We start from the raw sequence: 25,952 nt of genomic DNA, 5'->3' as shown, positions 1-25,952 counted from the left end.
CACCCAGCCATTTCTCTAGCCACAATATCCATTAATTTTAGACCTATGATTGTTTTCATAGGTTTCTTTAATACAGTAGGTTTAAGATCATGCATTGAGCCATACTGACTCATGCTTATAACCACTATTCAGAGGCTGGGGCAAGAGGATCTGAAGTTTCCAGGTCAGCTTAAACTTCATCATGAGACCCTGTTTCAAGGGCAAAATAAAGTCAATTGTTAAAATATTTATGTATTTATGCGCACTTTTTCTAGAATTTAAGGGTTTTTTTTCTTCCCAGAGACAAAATCAGGAACTCATTCATACCGAATCTATATTTGCATCTGTACTTTTTTCTATTTTAACAGCAAATCCTAGAGGAGCATGATTTTAAAGAAGAGGATTTTGGCCTCTTCCAGTTAGCAGGCCAAAGATGCATCGAGGACGGGCATGTAGACCAGCTGCTGGAAATTATTCAAGACGAAAAGAACAAGGTGAGCACACTTTGTGTCTACTTTTCAGTCTCTAGTTGGGAAGGGAATGATACATTGTTGTTACTCATTAATCCGCTTAGTTATCTTTAGCTTCTTAGTTACTTCTCTACTGCTGTGATGAGACACCATGACCAAGGCATTTTAGATTACCTGGTCTCTGAGGCTGGGTGCCTCAGGAGTCAGCGTAGTCCCCCAGTGGCTGCCCCCTGCTAGGTGCCTCAGCAGTCCCGTCTGGCCCCAGAAGCCAGAAAGGGCTGCTGGTCCTCGGTCACAATGAAAGCTTTAGGGAATCGGGTTCTGATGATAGTGAAGGAGGCAGCAGCAGCTGCAGCTCACCGCGTACACGTAAAGGAAGGAAAGGGGAAGGGACAAAAGCTGTGACCTTCCTTTTGTATCCTTCCTGTCTGTGCACTTAGGACACCCCTGCATGTGAGGCTCCCTATTGAGACTGTAATCAACTATAACATACTTTTATAGTCCCCAACACAATTTTGTGAGGATTTGTTTTTGAGACAGTCTTTAGCCCGTGCTGTCCTAGTGTTTTTAAAACTCACTGTGGTTTTTGTTGTGTGTTTGTGGTGTGTGTGGGGAGTATGTACGTGTTTGTGTGAGTGCGTGCCAAGGTTAGAAATTGACATTGAGTGCTTTCTCCATCTCTTCCCATCTTTTGAAACAATGTTTCTCACTGAACCTGGAGCTCATAGACTGGTCTAGGCTGGGTGGCCAACATCTAGAGATCTGCCTCTGTACTTCCCCAGTGCTTGCTGGTTTGTCTAGCTTTCCCTAACGCTTTGATTGCCATCGCCTGCCGGTGTGCCTAGCTTCCCCAGTGCTTAGACTACCAGTGCATGCCCGTGTCCCTAGCTTTTTGTGCGGGTTCTGGGTATCTGAACACAGGTTCTCATTTTGTGCAGCAAGTATTTTACCGACTGAGCCATCCCTCTGGTCCCTCGCTCTGCATTTTTAAGTTTTCTTGATTTTCCCAATCACATTATCAAAGGATAACTTCTGACAATACTTTTAGTTGCTATCAATACTAAAGTCACTAATCTTTAAGTTTGTGCCAGGTGTTTTCCATATGCTACCTTATTGAGCCTTCCAGCCTCTCATCAGATAGGCACTGTCATTAAACTCATCTTGTAACACCTACAACTCTAAGCTACTAAAAGGCTGAGGGGGAGGACTACTTGAGCACACAAGTTCAAGACCTCCAGGGCAATATGATAAAAGAAAAAACAATCACTATATAGATAAGAAGCAATCACTGAAAGATACCTCACCTTTTATGTGACATCCACAATTCAGATATTTGGAGCTCTTGACTCCTGTGCTGGATTTGGGCTTAAAAGAAAGTTTCTTCTTTCTTTCTTTTTTGAGACCGGATGGCCTCAAATTGGCTACATAGTTGAGGATGACCTTGAACTCATTGTTCTACTACCCCCACCTGGGATCACAGCTGTGTACCACAACTTCAGGTTTTCACTGTGCTGGAGACTGAGCCCAGAGCTTTGTGCATGCTAGGCAAGCACTCTACCGCCTGAGCTGTGGCCCCAGACTTACAAGAAAATTGGGAAAGAATAAAAGAGATGTTGATTATGGGGAATGAGAGCGGGTGAGCCATAAAGGACGGCTGACTGTTTTGTTTTATGGGTTTGTTTTTTTTTTTTTTGGTTTTTCGAGACAGGGTTTCTCTGTGGTTTTGGAGCCTGTCCTGGAACTAGCTCTTGTAGACCAGGCTGGTCTCGAACTCACAGAGATCCGCCTGCCTCTGCCTCCCGAGTGCTGGGATTAAAGGCGTGCGCCACCACTGCCCCGCTGGTTTGTTTGTTTTTCTGTGTTTTTGTTGTTTAGTATTTGCATCTGCAATACAGGATGTGATCTCAATTTTTAAAAAAAGCAGCCCAAGTTGAAGATGCAAGAAAGTTGCCCTTGAGAATTTTTATCTTTTAAGACAGCAGATATTCAGATGTAGATTTGTATGTTACTCTTTAAGATTAGGTCATTAAAGCATAAAGGACAAGGGAGATTCTGAGTTCACAAGAGACAGAAAAGAGGCCTAGGATCTCGTCTTTTAAAATTTTTTGGGTAGGAGTATGATGTGCATGTGTGTGTCCATGTTTGTACACGTGAGTGTGGGCATAGGCACGCCGTGGTGAGAGTATGATGTGCATGTGTGTGTCCATGTTTGTACACGTGAGTATAGGCATAGGCACGCCATGGTGAGAGTATGATGTGCATGTGTGTGTCCATGTTTGTACACGTGAGTGTGGGCGTAGGCACGCCGTGGTGAGAGTATGATGTGCATGTGTGTGTCCATGTTTGTACACGTGAGTGTGGGCATAGGCATGCTGTGGTGCATATCAGAGGTCAGAGATGTGTCCTCATCTTGAGTCCCTTTGTTGTTCTGGCCGTATAAGCTGGCCCTCGAGCGCCCCCAGATTTCCGTCTTTGCTCCCATCTTGCAATAGTGACACCGGGACACTCGCGTACCGCCATGCCCAGCAACACCAGGACACACACACACTGCTGTGCCCAGCAACACCAGGACACATGCACACTGCTGTGCCCAGCAACACCAGGACACACGCACACTGCTGTGTCCAGCAGCACCAGGACACACGCACACTGCTGTGCCCAGCAGCACCAGGACTCACGCACACTGCTATGCCCAGCAACACCAGGACACACGCACACTGCTGTGCCCAGTAGCACCAGGACACATGCTCACCACCGGGCCCAGTGTTTACTGGGGTTCTAGGAATCGGAACGCAGGTCCTCAGGCTTGCTTGTAAACACTGCTCCCCCCCCCCCCAGCCATTGTCCCAGCCCTTAGCGGCCCATCTGTGTCAGCGAGGCAGAGGAGGAAGGAGAGCATGGCATATTGGTCCTCAGGTATTTTGTGGCTGAGTGGTTTATTTTTAGTATGTTTCTAAATAGTTAATGGGATAGATTTAAAGATTGTGAGGTTTAGGCTTAGTGTCTTGAAAATCACCTTTGTACTCTATAATCTGACAACAATAGGGTCCAGATTTCAATACAACATTGAACACTTGTGGGGGGAGGAAACTTGTTCTTTTCCTGGCCACCCAGACTCCTGAAATAATCACACAGAAACTATATCCTTTGCAATACTGCTTGGCCAATAGCTTAGACGTGTTTCTAATTAGCTCTTATATCCTAAACTAACCCATCTCTGTTAATCTGTGCATCACTGTAAGGTTGTGGCCTACCAGCAAAGTTTCAGCGGGCTCTGGCAGAGGCTTCTGTCTCCTGTGGCAGCTACATGGATTCTCTCTGACTCCACTTTCTCTCTATATATATCTCTTTCAGCCTGGCTTTACTCTGTTAAGCCACTGACTGAAAGCAGCTTCTTTATTAACCAATGACAATAAAACATATTCACAGCATAAATCACCTCGCACATCAAGCATTGATTACAGTTTGATTTTCTTGCCAGATGACAGTTTCAGGATGGGTCCTGATTTACTACTAATCTGTCTGTGCTAGTGTTTTTAAAAGCCATACGAAGATGGACTTGTCTTAAGACCCTGTAATGTAGACTTTAACACCTGCTTCTATTCTGGCCAGGGCCACTGTCCTGTGCAGTGTAGGACATTCAGCAGCACTGGCCTCTACCTGTTGTACCCATAGCACCCTCTCTACCAACACCAATCAAAAGTCTTTAGACCTTGCCAAGTATCCCCTGGGAACTTAAGAGCAAAACTGCCCCCAATGAAAAGCGACTGGAACACGTGGGTAAGCCATGGGCTTGGAGCTGGAGAGATGTAAGCTCTGGTTCTGTCACCGTCTCATGTAAGGAGGGACAATTGTGCTGCTTAGTGTCAAAGCATTGCAGAGGTATGTCAGGGGTAGGAGTCGGGAGGCAGAGGCGGGTGGATCTTTGAGTTCGATGCCAGCCTGGTTTTTAAGTCTGTATCTAATTCTTCCTGTATACTGATTTATTCTTTCCCTCCCTAACAAAGACCATGAGATAGTTAACGCTAGAGTCTATAAATTCTGAAAGACATCATTCTACAGTGCCTGGTAAGCTTGTAGCTGATGTTTATAAAATGTTTAGCTAAAATTCAGGATAGGCAAGATGGCTAATGAGTAAAATCACTTGCCACCAATTGTAGCGATTTGAGTTTATTGCTGAGATCAACAACCTCCAACTTGTCCTCTGACCTCCACACACATGCTGCTTCATATGTGCACACACGTACACACACACACACACACTACATACACACACTACACACATACACACACACTACATACATACACACACACTACATACATACACACACTACACACATACACACACATACTACACACACATACACTACATACATACACGCTACATACACACATAACACACACTACATACACACACTACATACATACACATTTAAACAGTCCTTTAACTCAGATATATTAAGAGTTTGGCTGGCTATCGTACAGGATCACTTGAAGGAAGTGGAGCTGGGAAAGTGCTGTGCACAGGCTACGGCCGTTTTGCTTTTTAAGCTTAAGGATAATTGAATTAAAGTTTAAGAGGAAGCCTTTCTAGGCCAAGCAAGCTGTAATCTCAGCAGCTGCCCAGGGAATAGAAAAGAAACAAAAGCCTGGGCTGAAGCTAAGCTGGCCTAGAGGTCAGCCACGTGGTAGCAGGCAGCCATATGGCGAGAACTGGCACTGTAGAGAAAGCAAAGTTCCAGAAAAAGTATGTCAGGGCTCTGGCCAGCATCGGAAAGAAACAGAAGAGGAAGAAAGATGCTAAGCTCCATGGAGGACTGTGCAGGGCCATGGGCTCTGGGAAGGGAAAGTCAGATGTCATTAAGGAACTAATTATCCTGCCTATCTAGGAGCCAGATTTTAAAAGGTGAATTTACTCTAATTCAATAATTCAGAGCTGGGAAGTGGTGGTACATGCCTTTAATCCCAGCATTTGGGCGGCAGAGGCGGGCAGATATCTGTGAGTTCAAGGCCAGCCTAGTGTCCTAGTCTGTAGAGTCAGTTCCAGGACAAACAGGGCTGTTAAAAGGGAAACCCTGTCTAAAAAAAAAAAAAAAAAAGGAAAGAAAAAAAGAAAAACAAAAGAAAGGAAAAGAGTACTTAATATTTAAAGTAATATTTTAAAACTTAGTTACTAATTCATAACATGAATTCTTGACTAGTAAAAGTCAAGCTATGTAAAAAAAAAATAGAGGAAAACAGAACATCAAAGCAGGATAATTCACTGTACTTAAAAGCTAACAGGCATTATCTAGCCTTTATTGTATACCTCCTTTGTTGGCTACCTTGGTCAACAAGACCTGCTGTGTTACTTTGTAACAGGTTCTGTGCTTGCTACTGGCATTAGATATAACAATGAACAAAATAGTCTCTGCCCAGAAGAACTCCAGTATTCTGTTCTTTTGGTTAGTAACAGGCTTCTCTGTATAGTCCTGCCGTCCTGGAGCTCCTATTTAGATCAAACTGGCCTTGAACTCACAGAAATCCTCCTACCTTTGTCTCCTAAATTACGAATTTAAAGGCATGTGGCATCACACCTGGCTTACAATGTGACATTCTTACATACATAGGAAGAGTGGAAGTGTAATATAGAGAGAGGAAACTAAACCCACAGTGAAGGAGATGGACTGTGAGGAGATCTGAAAGAAGTAGGGGTGTGAGTTACAGCGCTCTGAGAGACAAGTGCTGGGCAGAAGACATAACCAGCACTGAAAGAATATTCAGTGAGATACCTGGGCAGGGAGATGGCTCATAGGCAAAAATACCTGATGACCATGGCCTGGGTTCAATTTCTGGAACCCATGTAAAGGTGGAAGCAAAGGAGATTCCACAGGGTTGTTCCTGGAGCTCCACCTGTGCTCGATGGCGTGTGTCCTCCCCCATCATACACACCGACACACAGAGACACAAAGAGAGTAATAATAATGTATGTATATGTACGAGTGTGTGTGTGTGTGTCTGTCTGTCTGTCTGTCTGTGTGGTATTTGGGGGTTTTTGTTTTTTCAAGACAGAACAAGACAGAATTTCTCTGTAGCTTTGGAGTCTGTCCTGGAACTAGAAGTTAGCTCTTGTAGACTAGGCTGGCCTCAAACTCACAGAGATCCGCCTGCCTCTGCCTCCTGAGTACTGGGATTAAAGGTGTGAGCCACCACTACCCAGCCTAATAATGAATGTTTTTAATGATAATTGAATTCTTAGATTTTGTTCATTAAAATTTGTACTTCATTTTCTACCATATTCTGTTTCTTTTTTTTTTTTTTTTTAATTTTTCGAGACAGGGTTTCTCCGTAGCTTTTGGTTCCTGTCCTGGAACTAGCTCTTGTAGACCAGGCTGGCCTCGAACATTTTCTACCATATTCTAAGCATCAGTTTCATTGAATGAAAAGAGAAAGGTGAATTTTTAAAAACTGACATGACTATAGATGTCTAATGTACTTCAATTCAGACCTTCAGACAGTAAAAGATAGACAGCCGCCTTTCGTCCGAGTCAGTGTATTTGGGTATTTCTATCACAGTGTTGGGAGCCTGTGAAAGCACAGTGTCATGGGTGGCCGACTGGGGAGAACACTCGGGTCTAGGAATGCAAGACCAGCCCGGGGAGCATCTTAAGACCTTGTCTCAAAACAAGAACAACCAAAGCAAATAATTGTCAGAAAGGCACCTTTAATATTTATGCTGCAGCTTGATAAAAACACCCACGTGTCTGACTGATCCAAGCAAAGCTGACGACAATTCCTCTCTGTGAGGGGTCTTCACAGCTTGATAAAGCTCCTTGAATTCCTCTAAGGCTTTGGGGATCGTCACATGCACACACTGCTGTTTGAGAGCATTGGTGGTAGGGATCCTCACACACACATGAGATTTTTCTCTGATGTGTTAGAACCTAGCGTATTAGATGCTGTGTGTATGGTATGTACTAATGACTGAAAGAAAACAGCTGAGATACATTGCTAATTTTGAAAATCTGGTTCTGAGATGAATGCGAATCATTAATTGTAAAGATAAACTTTTGTGTGGGGAGCATTTGACATGTGTTTGAAAAGAGAAGAAAACTGCCTGGCAGTGGTGGTGTGTGTCTTTAATCCCAGCACTCAGGAGGCAGAGGCAGGCAAATTTCTGTGAGTTTGAGTTTACAGAGTGAGTTCGAGGACAGCTAGGGCTACATAGAGAAACCCTGTCTCAAGAAAAAAAGAAAAGAAAAGAAAGTTATGTGTGGGAGAGAATAAAAATGAAGTCACATATCTATCTATCTATCTATCTATCCATCTATCTAGTATAGGTAGGTAGGTAGATAGGTAGATAGATAGATAGATAGATAGATAGATAATGTGACTTCATTTTTCTTCATTCAGATAGATAGATAGAAAGAAACAAAGAATTTTATTTAGAGAATGTCCAAAGAACTGCGAACAGTTTACAGGCATTGATAGTCTGGTCTTCCTTTTGAATCAAGAGAAGCAAATTCTCTGAGGAAGCTAAGTACCTGCTTGTCCTGAGCAAATCAACTATCTTGTCAGAAGTGACGGAACTGTTTAGGTCCTAGGAAGATGTAGTTGCTGGGTGAAAGTGGAGGTCGTTCTGTCTCCCTTGGTGAAAACATTAAAAGCGTTTGAGCCGGTGATGGCTGCTGTGAGCCCAGAGGACAGTGGAGACATGTGAGCCTCGCTGGCCTGGCCTCTGCTCCCTTAGTCAGGCAGCACCAAGAGTTCTCTAGACGACTGTGTCTACTTCGCCATGCTTTGCAGACCGTCATCAAGTCCATGGGCTGGAATCTTGTTGGTCCTGTTGTCCGCTGCCTCCTGAGGAACGGGGAAGAGGATGAAAGGAAGGACTGTCTGCTGGTGTTTGACTTACTAGTGAAGGTGAGTCGGGGAAGACCTGGTTCCATCCATCGGAGCAGCAGCACTGCAGTGCCCTGCATGTCGGGCTTTGTTCAATTACTCTTCTGCAATGCCCAGGTGCTTGGCTGGACGGGTGGGCAGTTCCATCTCGCATTTTCCAAAGTTTCCAGATGTAAGAATTATCCAGTCTGAGACCCTGTAAAGGGCTATAAGCCTCTAATTTAACACGTGTTCTCATTATACAGACGAAGTGAGTGTTGTTGAACCGGTTTGCTGCCATGCTGACCCTTGTGCACATTAGACCCAGAATCAGATTTTAGTGTCGCTTGAGACATGCAAGCTGAAAGGATTATAAGGGGTGTGAGGGAAGGGAGTGGGGAGGATGGAGGAGTGTGGGGATCAACAATAGAGTTTGTTTGAAAATCCCGTGAAGAAACCTAATGTGGAAACTAGAGACTGGAGGCGCACACACAAGTGATTGTTAGGGAAGAGACACTTCCTTCAGACAGTGTGGGTGTTGGTTCTGAGGATTCTCAAAAGCAAGGCGGTGAGGTGGCTGTCAGGGTGCACCACAAATCTGTTCAGAAAGAACCAAAGGGGGCCCTTCGTCTACAGCAGCCAACAGGAGGCACGGTCTCTGAAGATCCTTTTAACAATTTCTAGGGCATAAGCAAATGTAACTGTATTTTTCAGTATGTCTTCTTTAAAATGGTAATCATGTGGCTTTAAATACAACTTGTATTAAACAGGTTCAATTGTGAATATTTTTATAGTTATGTAACCCAAAGGAATTGTTGTTGGGTTTGCTTGAACTCATTGAAGAGCCCTCTGGAAAACAGATTTCCCAAACTATTCTTCTTTTACTTCAACCACTACAGACAGGTAATGAGAATTTGATATCCAAGTATTTCTTATTGTATTTGCATATGTAGCTTGATGTTTGCCCCTAAATGTGGACAGTCACTGCCCTGCCCCTAGGCTACTCCAGCAGAGCCATGGGAACGCTGCGAGGTGCCTGGAAGGTGCTACGCAGTCAGTACTTTGACAACTCATTAGTTAGCTTTCATTTTTTAATTAAAAAATTTTTTACATGTATGAGTGTTTTGTCTGAATGCATATCTGCACACTACTTGCGTGCCTGGTGTCCTTTAAGGCCAGAAATGGGTATCACTTCCTTTGAACTGGAGTTAGAGTGGCTTGTGAGCCTCCACATGGGTGCTGGGAACGGAACCCAGGTCCTCTAGAAAAGCAGCCAGTGCTCTTAACCACTAAGCCATCTCTCTAGGTCCCTGGCTAGATCTCTTCTGCACAGTTTATAGTTAGGATTTTCCCTCTAAGCATATTTAGTGGTCAGCTGTGACCTGTAGCATGCAATCTGGAATAGCAGCAGGGTGTTGCACAGTTTCTGGTTTGGGAGGTTGGAGTGGAAAGGTCTGTCTAGAGAGTGAAACGAGGCATGGAGAACGAGAAAGCTTTGTGGCTTAGTATTGGCAAATAATATGCCTCAGCAGTCAAGACAAACACTTTTCCATGAAAGAAGTTATTTCCATTTTAGAAATCATATACACTTCAGAATGTGATAGGGACCTGGACATTAGAATAAATTCATTTAAATCTGAATGTCAACCAACCTTATACTTCTCAAATATTCAAAATCTTCTAAGGGCACAAAAAGCTCTGTAATACTTTTATCCATTTTATAGTGCTATGTAATTTTCCATTCATATTTTGTGCTTATAATCAAAAGTAAGAAAAAAATAACCAGTTATAGAAACACTTTATTAGTTGATTTTCTTAATGCTGTGTCCAAGTGCCTGGCACCTGGCAGTCTGAGGAAGAACTGTTGATGTAGGTTAGGGATGCAGTGGGGGACATGGTGGATACAGTCCATCGCGGTGGTGGCAGGAGAGGAAGAATGTTGGTCTGGCTAGGGGTACAGTCTGTCATGGTGGGGAGGCACGGTGGCAGTAGTGAGAAGTGCCTGGTCATAGCGAGAGAGTGGTGAGCTCAGGCCACACCATCTCACAGCCTGCCTCCAGTGATACTTCTCTCAGCAAGGCTCTGCCTGCTAAAGATCCAGAACCTTCTAAATGCTGACTTCCTCTTGTCCTGTGTGCAGCTGCTTACGCTTGTTTCTGTTGCAGTTATTCAGAAGCTCCCCAACAAGGTGTACTCAGTTGGATTGGCATTATCCACTCTTTGGAGTCAACTGTCTCTTCTTCCTGTGCCGTACTCTAAGGAACAAATACAGACAGATGATTATGGCCTTTGTCAGTGCTGCAAGGCCTTAACAGAGTTCATGAGACCTTTTGTGGAAGAAGCGACTGATAACAAAGAAAACAAGGAAAATGAAAAGTTAAAAGATGAATTACTAAAATTGTAAGTCTGTTTTGAAAGACATCTCACAGTGGAGTGAGTAATTGGTAGCTCAGTTACCCTGCGTTTCTTATTGGTACATAGAAATCTTGTTTTGGATTTTGAATTTCAGACAGACATAATGTTGACCTGGTGAATCGTGGATGTGCAGGGAGGCACTGACAATATAAAATCAAACCTTTATCGTGGATGTGCAGGGAGGCACTGACAGTATAAAATCAAACCTTTATCGTGGATGTGCAGGGAGGCACTGACAGTATAAAATCAAACCTTTCACTTCATTTACTTTCACCCATCACAGCCAGCAATGCTGAAAGTGGGAGCAGTAAGGGTATTTAACTCAGGGGGTTGATTCTGTCTGGGGAATGCATCTGAAAGTGGGAGCAGTAAGGGTATTTAACTCAGGGAGTTTGTTCTGTCTGGGGAATGCATCTGAAAGCAGCAGAGGACCACCAGACAGTTGAGCATTTATCCCGACCTCAGATTCAGCCACGTGCTCACCATGGGTTCTGACTAAACAGCGTCCATTAGTTGGCATAGGGTGGTCCAAATGAGGGCGTGCCATCAGCATAGAATCGCCTCCAGACTTGAAGACGGGCAGTTATACAAGGGGAGACAGACCTGGATAAGGTGGTGCTCACCTGTCATTCCAGCCCTCAGGAGCTGAGGCAGGAGGATGGCGAGATGAAAGCCAGAGCTGCAGTTACAGAATAACCTGTCTCAAAAAAAAAAAAAAATCAAAACAAACCCTCCAAAACAAATAACCGACACCATAAGAAGAAAGAAAACGCAATAAAATTCCTAAGTAATCTTTGCATGCTTGTGACCTATCAAAATATTTTCATTAGATTGGGCTAGTTGGGAAAATTATTTCTCACAACTTTTCTCATGTGACTCCGCTAAGAAATCTTAAATTGTAAATTATACATGGAACTTGTATTTAAACATATCTTGGACATATCTTTTTCTACTTCGGGAAATTAATGCTATTGTTAAATCTTAAATTGTAAATTATACATGGAATTTGTATTTAAAAATATCTTGGACATATCTTTTCTAGTTTGGAAAATTACTGTCATTGTTACTTTTCTATTTTGCAGGATTAGGGCATTTAAGGTTGGTTTTTATGAGGCAATTTGTTTGTCGTTTAAGAAACTTTTTTTTTTAAACTTTTCTTTTTTTATATATATTTTTTATTTATTTATTATGTATACAGTGTTCTATCTGTGTGTATGCCTGCAGGCCAGAAGAGGGCACCACACCCCATTACGGATGGTTGTGAGCCACCATGTGGTTGCTGGGAATTGAACTTAGGACCTTTGGAAGAGCAGGCAATGCTCTTAACCACTGAGCCATCTCTCCAGCCCAAGAAACTTTTTTTTTAAGGCTGTTTTAAAGAACTAGAAAAGACTTAGTCACAGAATAAAGTTGGATTAAAAATAAAGTAACTGGGCAATAGTGGCTTACACCTTTCATCCCAGCATTTGGGAGAGAGGCAGGTGGATCTCTGAGAAACGGAATTGAATCTCAGCATATGGAGCCTACTCAGGCATTCTTGTGTTTTCCCCATTACTGTTACTAATGAGATTGGATTCATGCTTTTTTTAGAGAGGTCTATTTTTATTTCATTAGATTTATTTATTTATTATGTACAACATTATGCCTGCAGGCCAGAAGAGGGCACCAGGTCTCATTACAGGTGATTGTGAGCCATCAAGTGGTTGCTGAGAATTGAACTCAGGACCTTTGGAAAAGTAGCCAGTGCTCTTAACCTCTAAGCCATCTCTCCAGCCCAGGATTCATGTTTTAGACACATTATTATTGGTGCTTGCCTTAGGCCATTTGTGCTACTAAAATAAAACATGAGTTGATTTATAATAAAATAGTAGCACAATTCTAGACTAGGAAGTTTAACATGGGGTGCTAGGACCTAGTGGAAGAGTAGCGGATTCCAGCAAGCTGAGCTCCTCTTCTGAAAACAGCACAGTCCTTCCCCTGAGAGTGAGCCCTCGGACTGGTCACCTTTCAGAGGTCCCACTTGTTAATACTGTGACAATGACAATGATTTTCGCCTAAGTAAGTCAAGCAGTGCATATCTTTCATGTAAAGCTAGACCTGAATGCTGTGTTTGAGATACTGACCCATAATTACCTATTTCTTATGCCTTAGCTGTTGCAAGTGCTTGAAGTGCCCTTTGCTGACAGCGCAATTCCTTGAACAGTCTGAAGAAGTTGGAAAGGACCCTTTTTGGAGTTTTGCATCTGAAATAATAGTAAGTACAGCCAGTCAAATCTGCTATAATACTTGCTGTAATCTTAAATTTTATCCTTCTATATTCTGATCTATTTCATATGAGCATGTAAATTGATAATTTACTAATAGGGTAATGTGTAACTTTTTTAGAACACAGATAAACAAGATGGCAATTAAATAGTAACTCGTTATCCAAAGCCTTGCAAATGTTTCTACTTAGTATGTTCATAAATAGGAAAATATATATATATATATATATATATATATATACACATACATATAAGGTCTTGAATGGTTATATCATATATACACCTGTGTATTTTTCCTCTTAACATTATAATATAAATCATTGCTATTGATTTAGTAGTATTTTTTTAAAATTGTGTGTGTGTGTTTGCCTGAATGTGTCTGTGTGGAAGCCAGACGAGGTTTTGGTTGTTAGCCAGCACGTGGGTGCCAGGAGTTGAGCTGGATCCTTTAGAAGAGCACCCAGGCCCCATCTCAGTGTAGCGTTGAGGTCTCCAGAACATGGCTGTCCCCTGAAGGTCTGCACTTGTGAAGCCTGCCCCTCTCATCTTCTGCCCTGTTACTGCCCAGCATCCACCGCTCTCTCTGAAGCACTTATATTTTTTTCATGTTGAAATGGTTCCTGTCTTTCTCTCTTTTTATTTTTAGTTTTTTTGGAGACAGGGTCTCACTACATAACTCTGGCTGTACTAGAACTCTTCCCGTAGATCAAGCTGGTCTTGAACTCAGAGATCCACCTGTCTCTGTCTCCGAGTGCTAGGATTAAAGGCGCATGCCACCATGTCCAGCTTCATTTGTGTTGTAAAGTTACTCATTTTATTTTATTACAAAGTATATGACTTTTTTATGTGCACCACAGGTGTACAACAGCCAAGGAGGCCAGAAGAGAGTATTGGATCTCTTGGAATTATGAATGGTTGCAAGCTGCAGGAGCAGCCAGTGCTCCTCACTGCTAAGCTATCCCTCCAGCCCCCTGCAGTAGTTTGCTCTAGCTCACGCTAAAGCCCTCTGTCTAGCAATCAGATAGTCTGGCTGTCAACAAAACTCATTTGTGTGGATACTTTATTAATTTTAGTCTCAAAATTTATTTTGATGTTTCAAAATAAATATGTAAATAAGTAAATAAAACAAAGCAAAAAAAGCAGTCTGAATGTCAGTCCCATCAGGGCAATCTTTTGAATAACTCAGAACCAACTGATCTGAGACCAGCAGACTTCCTCCCTGTCTTAGTCAGTGTTCTACTGCTGTGAAGAGACACCACGGCAGTGCTTAGGGAAGAAGGCATTTACTGGGGCTTGCTTACAGTTTTAGAGGTTCAGTACATTATCCTCATTGTGGGGAGCACGGCAACATGCAGGCAGACACGGTGCTGGGAAAACGGCTGAGAGTTTAGACATACGGACATTTAGACATACGGACAGCAGGAAGAGAGAGACACTGCTAGACCTGCTTTGGGGTTTGGAAACCTCAAAGCCCACCTCCACTGACACACTCTCTCCAGTAAGGCCACAGCTTCTTAAATAAGGCCACGCTTCCTATTCCTTCTCAGGCAGTGCCACTCCTTGGTGACTAAGCATTTAAATATATGAACCTATGGGGCATTCATATTCAAACCTCCACACTCACTTAAGTACCATCAGTGTCTGAGGCAGTCTAATCGTGGGACTGATTATTAAAGCAAGTATCTCAATTCTATACACCTTCAAAAAGATAAGGGATTATACAGAATGTGGATATAGAATAAGGGGTGATAGTATAGTTAATTTGCCAATAGCTTACTTTTTTAAAAACCTATTTCACAGGGATTTTTATCAGAAATTGGACACCCTGTCCCCCAAATTATTCTTAATCATGGAAGGAAAAAAAGGACATGGGGTTGCCTTGAGTTGGAGGAAGAAGAAGACAGACAGTTGGCAGACTCTGTGGCCTCTCTGACATACCTAGTGTTTGTTCAGGGCATCGGTATTGATCAGCTTCCAATGGTCTTAAGGTAAGAGTCAATATCAAACTCTTGATTGACTTAGTATCCTTTACATGTATGCTAACACACTGTACATGGAAAGAGGCATATTAGAGATACCTGGAGGTTTTGGGTGTCTCCAGCAGTAGAGAAAAGACAAGTTAGTGTGTGGCTTCCAGGGAGATGTGGGGGGCATAAAAGGCATGGAGACAGACAGGTGAAACACAGCCATACTGAAATTGGGGTTATAAAGGAAACAGAACCCCCCCCCCCCAACGTTGAGTGCTAGGTGAAATGCCTGGGATGGGGAGACTCCCCCAGTGGAGCTGTAAGAGAGAAGAGTGGGGCCTTGTGAGCCCCACAGGCACAGGCTACAGCATTCTGTGTCTGGAGGTCTGTGAGCTACACAGCACACAGCCAGAGAAGGGGGCGAGAGGCCTCCTACCTTGCTCACTGGTAGGGGACCTTGAGCGATCTTGTTGGCAGACTTCTCAGCTGGGGGAAGCAGAAGACCCAGAATTACTAAACCTCTAGTGATAAAGGCTTGCCCTCTCTGCTGACTAAGGGAACAACCACTCTGTGTAGTAGGAAGCCGCTTGTTTTTGCTTCTTCTTCTTCTTCTTTTTTTAAAGATTTATTTATTTATTGTGTATACAGCGTTCTGCCTACGTTCATGCTTGCAGGCCAGAAGAGGGCACCAGATCTCATTACAGATGGTTGTGAGCCACCATGGGGTTGCTGGGAATTGAACTCAGGACCTTTAGATGAGCAGGCAGTACTCTTAACCACTGAGCCAAATAATATGTGTATAAATTTCTGTGTGTGTGTGAGAGAGAGATGTTTGGGCTGTGATTGGAGGTCAGTGCTGAGGTCTTATCTGGCATGTGGTCTCTTGTGGGTTTGTCTATCAGTGGTTAGGACAGGAAATTGCCTATTCTAAACATCTTTTTTTATTCTTTTACATTTTAGCCCATTGCACCTTTTGCAGCTGAACATGGAACACATCGAAGTACTTCTGCAAAGGTAAAATGAAATCTCAGGATCGGATGGCATCACTGAACAGTTTTGGGAGGCAGGAACAGGGTTCAAGTTCTTCCTTAGCAACATGCAGTGCTGAGGCCAGGGCGTGCGGCCCCAGACCTTGTATTTCAGTGTTCATTTGCTTCTCCTAAAGTAAGGAACCATTCTAAAAAAACTAGAAAACCATAATGATAACTTTCAATGTTTTCTTTCAGAACAGAACAGTCTATTTTCTCAAAAGGATTGGTAAGATTCATTTGCTACCGTGTGTGTGTGTGTGTGTGTGTGTGTGTGTGTGTGTGTACGCATGTACATGCATTTGTGGAGGTCAGAGGACAACCTGCAGGAGCCAGTTCTCTCCATTGTATGTGTTCTGGGGACTCAGGTCATCAGGCTTGGGTAAACCCTTTCCAGCCGGTCTGCTAGCATTATAAATATTATAAATATTAAAAATAATGCAACTGTCAACGTCACCTTGAATGTATGTGTGTATTTCATCTGTAGGAACTTCTGGAGAATAGCTTACTGAGATTAGAAGACAACAGCCTACTCCATCGGTACTTAGAAATCAAAAGTTTTCTCGCTGTGCCTCAGGTAAGCAGAATATATATTCTGCTCTAAAACAGCTCCCTGCCTGTTCTGAACTCTGCCAAGGTAACGTATGCCTGCAGTTCCTTTCCTTCTCAGCCTCTGCGTGTGCTGCTGTTGCTTCCGGTTGAGTTTTTGTGCTGATGGAAATGGTTTGCCATCTGTGCCAAAAGCCAGACTATATGGCTAGCAAGACTACCAAACTGAGTTTTAAATTTTGATTAATTTATACTTTAAAATAATTTTATTCTTTTTGAGTTTCCCCCAGCTCCTAGAATTAACCTAAACAGCTATTGGCGGCCTTCTCCTGGCTTGTGCTCCCCCTGTCCGTCTCCGCCCGTGGAGTGCATGCCTGTGATCTTTGTTCCCTCTGAGTGTAGAAAATTCTTAGTATTTAAATAGAAAAGAATGTCTTTTGCTCCTACATAAGCTTGGTTACATTTAGTGAGTGTGCTACACTTCTGCATGTTTGATTGCCTTTTCTTGCTCTTCTATACATAACTGAAAATCACCATTGCCTTTGAAACCGCACCAAGTCATACCTCACTTTGTCCTGTGTGCAGAGCTGACTGCAGTTAGTTTGCCATAGATGTAGCCGTGAGGCCAGGGGAGCTCATCTCCTTAGCCCAGGTGTTTCCTTTAACTTCCATTGTGGTCAAAAGCATATATGAATTTGAAATGTTTTTTCTTTATTTCTAGGGCTTAGTCAAAGTCATGACACTTTGCCCCGTTGAGACATTGGTATGTATGATTGGAGACTAGCTATGAGTCACAGTGAGAAATGTTAATAAATAACTAGAAATACTATCATTCGTTTCATTCCAGAGGAAAAAGGGCTTGGCTTTGCTCCAGCTGTACATCGACAAGTTGGATTCACAAGGCAAACACACATTATTTAGGTATGTCTCAAGGCAAACACACATTATTTAGGTATGTCTCAAGGCAAACACACATTATTTAGGTATGTCTCAAGGCAAACACACTATTTAGGTATGTATGTATCAAGCTGGTGAACTAGGCACTTCTCTTGCCCTGACAAAGTAATTGAGACAACAACTTAGGAAGAAAGGTTTGTTTGGGTTCAGTGTGTCGTCTGTGGCCTGTGGTAAGACAGAGCTCATGGAGGAGGTGTCTGGAGGCCATGATGGAGCAGAGCTGGTCACCTCACAGGAAGGGCCAAGGACAAGCCATCCTGTCAGGCCTGCCTCCTGCCCCCACCTCTCAGCAGGACCGTTCTGTTAGGACTCACTTGGCGGGTTGATCTGCTGGTTGACTTGAGCCCTCCCAGCTAATCAGTCAGTTCACAGAAGTCTGTCGGCTGCACCCAGTCTTTAACACATGAGCTTTTAAGAGACATTTTTAAAACATAGCCCATGGATAATAACCTAGTGTGTGACTGATTGAAACCTACTAATGCCATGTAATTATTTATTTATTTATTTATTTTGTTTTTTGTTTTTCGAGACAGGGTTTCTCTGTGGTTTTGGAGCCTGTCCTGGAACTAGCTCTTGTAGACCAGGCTGGTCTCGAACTCACAGAGATCCGCCTGCCTCTGCCTCCCGAGTGCTGGGATTAAAGGCGTGCGCCACCACCGCCCGGCCCATGTAATTATTTAAAGGTACAATATTTGTACAATATAGTTCAGTATCTGTAAGAGCTAAAGAATCAGCTTATCAAGTATTTTGGAAACATATAATGTCTATTATATGAATAGCAGTGTATAATTTTTAGTTTAATTGAAATATTGTAAACTTACTCTAAGAGAGACAAACATGGATCTGAATAGGAAGGAGAAAAAGACAAGATCTCCTGAGTAAACTGGGAGTGTGGGAGTCATGGGGGACGACAGAAAGGGAAAGGGGAGGAAAAGAGGCGAGAAAAATGTATAGTGCAATAAAAACAATTAAAAAAAAAAAACTCCAAGCAGCCTTAAAAGAATAACAGAGATTGATAATGCTCCTGCTAGAACCTTAGAGTTCAATGGTCTCCATTGTTTATAACTGAACTGAGGGTGCCACAGAGATCTGTAACTTTGACAGGCCAGTCAGTCCGTTACTCTGAGATCTTACCAGTAGAGTTTTTAGTAGAGTTTTAGGCACTAAGTTAAACGTTAGAAAACTCTGTAATAAATAGAGGCTTTCTAAGGCCATCGCACAGTGTACGGGAGATTCCACCCCTCTTCCACCAGGAGGTGGTGTACTCCAACAACACTGACGGTAGCCTACCATCTTAGCCCACTTCACCCTGGGCTGGGTACTAACAATGAGGTGCAAACTGATTGAAGCAATGTCGGGATGCAGGGAGTGTAGAGTCCTAGCATCCCAGGGCCTGTCCTAGTCCTCTGACAACAGAGTCGGGCCCAGCTCACACAGCCTCAGCCCTTAGATCTTATACCAGGTTTCTCACTTTGTCCTGCCGTACTCTGCCAAGAGACCCCTTTCTCATAGTAGCCTCCCATTACAGGTTCAGGGCCTCAGTCTGTGCAGTTGGCTCTGTTGCTTTAGGGCAGCAGAAGGACCACCTCACCTCGTCGTGGCCAGGAGCACAGGCCCAGCTGGGTAGAAAGGGTTAGAGTCCCCGTCCCTTCTTGAAGCACATGCCCCTAGGGACCTAGTTTCCTTTCATGAGGCCCCATTTCCTAAAGATGCCACCACCACTGAGTGAGAACCAGCACATGAGCCTTTGGGGACACTGGAGACCTAAGCCATTAGCAGTGCCGTCAGGTTTCCCGCAGCGAATAAGCCAGCAGCAGCCTACTTTCACAGGGAGCACTCTGTGCTTTGAGGTTGTACCCGTGCTCACTCTTGGCATGTTAAATTATATGCACGGTTTAATAGAAATTTGTTGTTTGAGGGCTGAGGAGGTGGCCCAGTGGTAAGAACACTTCTCACAAGCGTGGGGGCCTGTGTTCAGATCTCCAGAATCAACACAAAAACTGGGCAGACAGCCAGGCAGTGGTGCACTTGGGAGGCGGAGACAGGAGGGTCTTTGACCAGCCTGGTTTTCAAAGTGAGTTCCAGGAAAGCCAGGGCTGCGCAGAGAAACCATGTTGGGGGAGGGGGGGCGGAGCATGTAACAATAACAAAAACTGATCATGACTGTATGTGCCTTTAATTCCAGTGCTGGGTGGGAGGTTAGAGGATTGCTGGGGCTTGCTGTGCCAGCCTAGCTTTAGGTTCAGTCAGAGACCCTGTCTCGAAAAGGAGACGGATAGAACAGGACACTCACCCTTCTCTGGCCTACGTGTGCATACGCGCACACACACACCAGCTGACAGAACAACACACCCATTCTCTGAACTATGCACATGTGTACACACACACTAAAAAGTTGTTTTAAAGACCCAGTTGTACATGAGATTTACCAGGCAGTGAAAGCAAAAGCTATTAGGATAACTTCACAGGTCACTGGCCACGCTGATAATTGTCCCCACTGTGAAGTTTATAATCAGAAGTTACGTGAGGCCCAATTGAATTGTAAACTTTTTTGTCACTATTATATTGCAATTTAATATAATTTCATGTGTTATAATTATGCTTTAAAGGTGCTTATTAAATACAAGTAATCACTCCGGTGTGGAAGGCTTCGTAATTCAAAATATCAAAAATCAGATTGATGCATCATTTAAGGTAAGAATACAGACCGAGGTAAGGGTTAGTTACCAGTTTATTCATGTGTGGCATATGTCCGTGTTGGTTTACCCACAGGATTTTTCTGTCTGTAATATTAAAGTATAATCCCCTGTTTAAAAAGAAAACACCGCTCCTGCCCCCCTGAATTTCGTTAACTATAAACTTAAACTGTATTACTTCTTTTGGCTGATAATATAAGTTGTGCTGTATACTTCAGAAAAATACAAATTTGAGTCTCATCTGTATGTGGCCATGCATAACCCCACATAGAAAAAGATCCCCAGGGTTCTCAGGCTGGCAAGACCTTCACTAGGTCTGGAATGGCACATAGAAATGAGAGTTAGAGAATCTGTAACAATATGCAACATTTATCATGCTATTACATGAACTTTTCATAATCTTTCTTTTGCTTTTCAGAAAACATCTAACAAATGGTTTGCAGGCCCTCAACTGATTTCGCTGTTGGACTTGGTACTGTTCCTCCCCGAGGGTGCTGAAACAGACTTACTGCAGAACTCAGATAGGTGAGGTGACCATACCAGGATTCTGAGAGTAAAATTCCTAAACTAAGAAAATATTTCCTGTGATTTTAGAATCTGTAATTAGTTCATAAAAGTATGTAAGCCTTTCCTATTTAAGTTACTCAGTGACTTAGATAGAAACAAAACCTCTTCTTTCCAGGACAGTGACTGATTTTCTTTTTTTTAAAGATTGATTTATTTATTATGTATACAGTTTTCTGCCTACATATATCCTATAGGCCAGTAAAGGGCATCAGATCTCATTACAGATGGTTGTGAGCCACCATGTGGTTGCTGGGAATTGAACTCAGGACCTCTGGTAGAGCAGTCAGTGCTCTTAACCTCTGAGCCACCTCTGCAGCCCAAGTGACTGATTTTCTATCTCAGCATTACACAGAGATTTGAAACCACAGCATTTCTGACTAAAATTTAAGAATCTTACAAAAACAGTGCATAAAGGGATTAAGTATTTGGACTTTGTTTTTCAGGTCTATTTTTTTCCCAGGTAGAGTATAAACTTTCACTTTTGGTGTATTAGAATGGATGTGGAGAAGAAATGATCTTGAGGACGGCCGGGCTGTCTCTGGGTGAAGGGGAAATAATGCTCACCTAGTCTTGTGAGCTCACATCAGGACAGCGATGAGCTGCTGCCACTCCACAGATGGGTGGGGATAGTGTCCAAGGGCAGCTGTGTTGACAGCGGTATTTCCAAGCTTTTAACTTGCTTTATATATTTCAGCTGTTGATTACATAAATCTCTACTGAAGATAACAAGTTATTTTTTAATTAACAGGATTATGGCTTCATTAAATTTATTGAGGTATTTGGTTATCAAAGATAATGAAAATGACAATCAAGTAAGTGAATTATTTGGGAAAGAACCTGTGAGTATATTAAGAATGCATGAGCTGTTCTTACCACTGTCCTAAGCCCACCTTTATTATTCTTACCCAGCTGTGAAACTTGGGTACCAATTCTGACACCTCCTGTCGGCTCCCAGGCACACTTGGCTTCTCACATCTAACCTGTTTTTCCTGCTCTGTCTCTGCTCTTTTCAGGAAGTCTTGCTAGGCCCTTGTTTTAGTTAGAGTTTCTGTTGCTGTGAAGAGACACCATGACCACAGCAACTCTTATAAAGGAAAACATTTAATGGGGTGGCTTACAGTTCAGAGGTTTAATTCATTATCATGGAGGGGACATGGCAGCATGCAGGCAGACATGGTGCTGGAGAAAGAGCTGAGAGTTTTACTTCTTGCAGGCAACAGGAAGTGAACTGAAATGCTGGGTGTGGCTTGAGCATATATGAGATCTCAAAGCCCGCCTCTACAGTGACACACTTCCTCCAACAAAGCCACACCTCCCAATGTGCCCCCTCCCCCAATGAGCTTATGGGGGCCAATTACAGTCAAACCGCCACAGCCCAGCTGGTCACCTGTTAACTGGCCTTGTGGAGCGCCACAACACATGAAACTCCTTGCTCAGTCTCTTCTGCTTGTATATAGCTCAGGATTTTAATCAGTTATATGAAATAAAATTATCCTAAATCACCTCATCAGACATGACAAACTGAAGCATATTTAGCCCCAAAACTGAGATGTTAATAGTGCTTTTGAATGGTGTGTAGGAAGTTGGATCTTTTTTAATAGCACTTCATTAGAAGTGTTCAATAAATAGAAAGCTACTTGAGGGAGATTTGTCATGCAGTAAAATCACATTTACTTTTAGGCTCCTTCCTGCCTACTCCGTTCTAATAACTGCTCTCCTGTTACCTGTAACCACATGAGTCACGCCAGTCTGGACTTTTTTAACATGATAGGCAGAATGAAAGTAATTAAGTTTCACATGAAAGTGCAACGGTTTTTATTACTCGGATAAGTCACACCTGGGGATGAGAAGTCCAAGGAGCAACAGGACCTTGAGTGGACCTAGCAGACTCGACAATGGGCTTCGTCTACACTAGGTGATTGTTTTATTGTGAAAAACGTTGAAATGTCCAGAAGCGATGAGAGACCTTTACAGCAGCCGTTCAAGACAGGGTATCTCAGTGTAGCCTTGGCTGCTCTGGAACCAGCTCTGTAGACCAGGCTGGCCTGGAGCTCTCAGACTCCCACCCATCTCCCTCCCTAGTTGGGAGTAAAGGTGTGTGCCACCACTGCCCAGCTCTCATTGTTGTAATTTTTGGTGTATTTCAACATTAACTGTAGCTATCAATATATTTTGTCCCAAATATTTCAGCATATATTTCATTAGGCAGAGTTAAATATATGTCAGCATTTTTCTTGAAAGTAAAATTTACATAGATGAAGTGCACAGACATGTATATCAAATTTACCATCACCACAGACGTTCCCATATGTCCTTCTCACTGGCCACCCATTCACTGACAGAGGCGACCGCTGTCCTGGCCAGGTGCTGTGTGCCATTCTTCACAATGCTGGAAGAAAAGTGCTCTTTGTTTCCCTTCTCATCAATCCTTCTCTCTCAGGAAAGGTCAATCATTGGCTCAAATGTGGATGTCTAGAAAATGATACAAGTTAGCTATGACTCCTTGTAGAACTTTTGAAATTAAACTTAACCCTTGCCTCCTAAAGGGGCTATGGCAAAAACAAACAAACAAAAAAGTACAATATAAATTAAGCAGCCCTGGGCCTTGGACCTCAGCAGGTGTCCTTAGGGAAGCTGTGAGTTTAGCATTGCCGTAGTCAGGAAGGCTGAACATACACAAGAGATGATGGGATTTGCTTGACACAGGGATTCTCACTGACTAGGAAGGACAGATGTACTTTCTATAGAGTCTCTGCTGTCTATCCTGACAGCCATAGGTAATGCCTTGCTACATCTTAGTGTGAACATTTTATAACGAAAGAAAGAATATGACTGAGAGGGCTGGCTTATTAATGGTTTCTTTTTCCCTAGGAACCAAATACTGGTTTTGTTTGTTGATTGGGTTTTGTTTTTTATCTGTATGCCACTATAAGCATTTCCATACCAGGGAATTATTAGTAGAAGTCCTCTTCTCACTTGCCACATTGGTGCCTTATACGCTTTCTAGCCTGTCTGTAATGGAAACATTCCTAACAGTTACAAGGAAAAGCAAATTTAGCCACTGTGGTTAGCAAGTAACTGACAGCTCCGTCCAGGTGTGACGTCTCTGCGCGGTGGCACTGACAGGGACGACTGAGGAAGGATCACAAGTTCCAGGCCAGCCTGAAGTGCAGAGCGGGGCCCTGTCTAAAGCAAAAGTGCGGCTTCTGGCTGCTTATAGTGACTGTGCTACTGTGGTGATGTGGGGTTGTGCCTTTTTACTTGGAGGAACCCCTACTAGTTCCAGTTTTTCATTTAGTTGTGCTAAGTGATGAAAACTAAAAGGCCTGAAGGGCACCCGGGGAGAGACAGAATCCCTTCCAATATAAAGTGATTCACCAGGAGTGATAATCTCTCTTTTCTGACCAACCTGAGTTGGAGCCAACCTCCACTTTCCTACATCCTCCTCGCCCAGTGTCCTCCCACTCTGGGATCCCTGCGCGTTTTCAGCGCTTTCTCCCACACTTAGTTTCCTGTCATTTTTAGACTCTTATAGACGAATAGTTCCCGTCTCTAATTTTTATAGCTCACGTTCTCTACTGTTGGGTTTCTTCAGATAGTGGTTACTTGTTTTGAATTGCAAGATCATTCTAAAATAGAGCCATAGTTGTGCTGTTGCTTAACTTCTGTCCTCTTCACTCAAATCCTTTCTAATGTCTGTTATTCAAAATTAAAATGTGCCAGGAGTGGTGTTGTAGCTCAGTGGCAGAATAACTGCCTGTTGTGAGGTCCTGGGTTCAGTCCTTAGCACCGCAGTGAAAAAGCGAGATGAGATGAAACATCCCTGGTGTGTGCTCTGCGCGAGGGGGGGGGGGGCATCCCCAGTGCATGCTCTGCGTGGTGAAACATCCCCGGTGCGTGCTCTGTGGAACCAAACATCCCCAGTGCGTGCTCTGCGGGGGGTGGGGGGACACACATCCCACATCCTGGTGCGTGCTGGGGGGGGGGGGGTGGCATCCCCAGTGGGTGCTCTGGGCGGGGGTGGGGGGGTTGGGCACACATCCCCTGTGCGTGCTCTGTGGAACCAAACATCCCCCAGTGCATGCTCTCCGGGGGTGGGGGGACGACATCCCCAGTGCGCTCTTGGGGGGGCATCCCCAGTGTGTTCTCTGCGGGTAGGGGGGTGGGGAGCGTCCCCAGTGCATGTTCTGCGGGACCAAACATCCCCAGTGCGTGCTCCATTTCTTCTTTTATTATGGTTGACTCTGTCTTTGCAAGATTCCTACCTGTTTCAGAACCTACCTCACTGTGCTGTAAAAAATGTCTAGTGGGGTTGGGTAGGCTTCAGTGAATTGTTTGTTTGTTTTCTAGACTGGGTTTCTCTGTTGCTTTGGAAGCTGTCCTAGAACTAGCTCTTGTAGACCAGGCTGGCCTCGAACTCACAGAGATCCGCCTGCCTCTGCCTCCCGAGTGCTGGGATTAAAGGCCTGCGCCACCATCACCCAGCTGCAGTGAAGTTTTAATGCATAGCTAAGACAGAACTCAAAAGGTTTCAAAACTCTTAAGTCAGTGACTTGGATATGAAATGAAAGGCAGGCAATCGTGAGGATTTCAAAAGTTCAATCCTTATAAACACTGTAAAAATCTTGCTACTTTTTTAAGATGAAAGAAATCTTAAGCTTTCTTCTTTTGTGTTTTAAAAATTAAAAAAGGTGTGGTCAGCACTCGGGAGGCAGAGGCAGGCGGATCTCTGTGAGTTTGAGACCAGCCTGGTCTACAAGAGCTAGTTCCAGGACAGGCTCCAAAACCACAGAGAAACCCTGTCTCGAAAAACCAAAAAAAAAAAAAAAAAGATGTGGTAACTTTCCTGTAAGACAGAGTATATTTTCACCTCCATAGCGTCTTTCCGCCTACACGCTTCCAAAAGCAGTACAGTTCACTACAGGAAAGATGGAATTATGCTAAACAGCATGCAAAAGAAATTCTCTTTAGCCTAATTTTGAAGAGTGTTTTTATTAGTTAATGTTTTAATGTTATGGATTACAAATTAAAATAATGCCCTTAGCTTGATGCCATGGCTCATGCCTGTAATTAATGCCCTTGGGAGGTGAGGTTGCCACATTTTTCTTTAAGTCAGAATGAAGTTATGCAATATAAAGTGGCTTCAGTATTTATTCAAGAAAAAAATGTTTATGTAGTTTTCTATTATGTGGATATACCA

At 43.3% G+C, this 25,952-nt stretch overlaps 1 protein-coding gene across 4 annotated transcripts in view; it reads left to right on the top strand.

The window, feature by feature from the left end:
* Glmn (glomulin, FKBP associated protein) overlaps positions 1-25,952 on the top strand; it is a 30,215-nt gene that overhangs the window by 1,652 nt on the left and 2,611 nt on the right. For all 4 annotated transcript variants that reach the window (XM_041642118.1, XM_041642115.1, XM_041642117.1 and 1 more), the window contains exons 3-16: positions 348-473; positions 8,235-8,351; positions 9,104-9,212; positions 10,475-10,709; positions 12,876-12,978; positions 14,789-14,976; positions 15,916-15,969; positions 16,182-16,212; positions 16,471-16,560; positions 17,254-17,295; positions 17,380-17,453; positions 20,099-20,183; positions 20,604-20,710; positions 21,501-21,564. In XM_041642118.1, coding sequence (XP_041498052.1) covers positions 348-473; positions 8,235-8,351; positions 9,104-9,212; positions 10,475-10,709; positions 12,876-12,978; positions 14,789-14,976; positions 15,916-15,969; positions 16,182-16,212; positions 16,471-16,560; positions 17,254-17,295; positions 17,380-17,453; positions 20,099-20,183; positions 20,604-20,710; positions 21,501-21,564 — 1,425 coding nt within the window. The remainder of the gene's footprint in view (positions 1-347; positions 474-8,234; positions 8,352-9,103; positions 9,213-10,474; positions 10,710-12,875; positions 12,979-14,788; positions 14,977-15,915; positions 15,970-16,181; positions 16,213-16,470; positions 16,561-17,253; positions 17,296-17,379; positions 17,454-20,098; positions 20,184-20,603; positions 20,711-21,500; positions 21,565-25,952) is intronic.

This window comes from Microtus oregoni, unplaced genomic scaffold, assembly GCF_018167655.1.
Source record: "Microtus oregoni isolate MIOR12 unplaced genomic scaffold, Mior012 000072F_ref0000427, whole genome shotgun sequence".
NCBI classification, from domain to species: domain Eukaryota; kingdom Metazoa; phylum Chordata; class Mammalia; order Rodentia; family Cricetidae; genus Microtus; species Microtus oregoni.
Note: the sequence above shows the minus strand (reverse complement) of the source record. Positions and strands in the feature narration are given on the sequence as shown.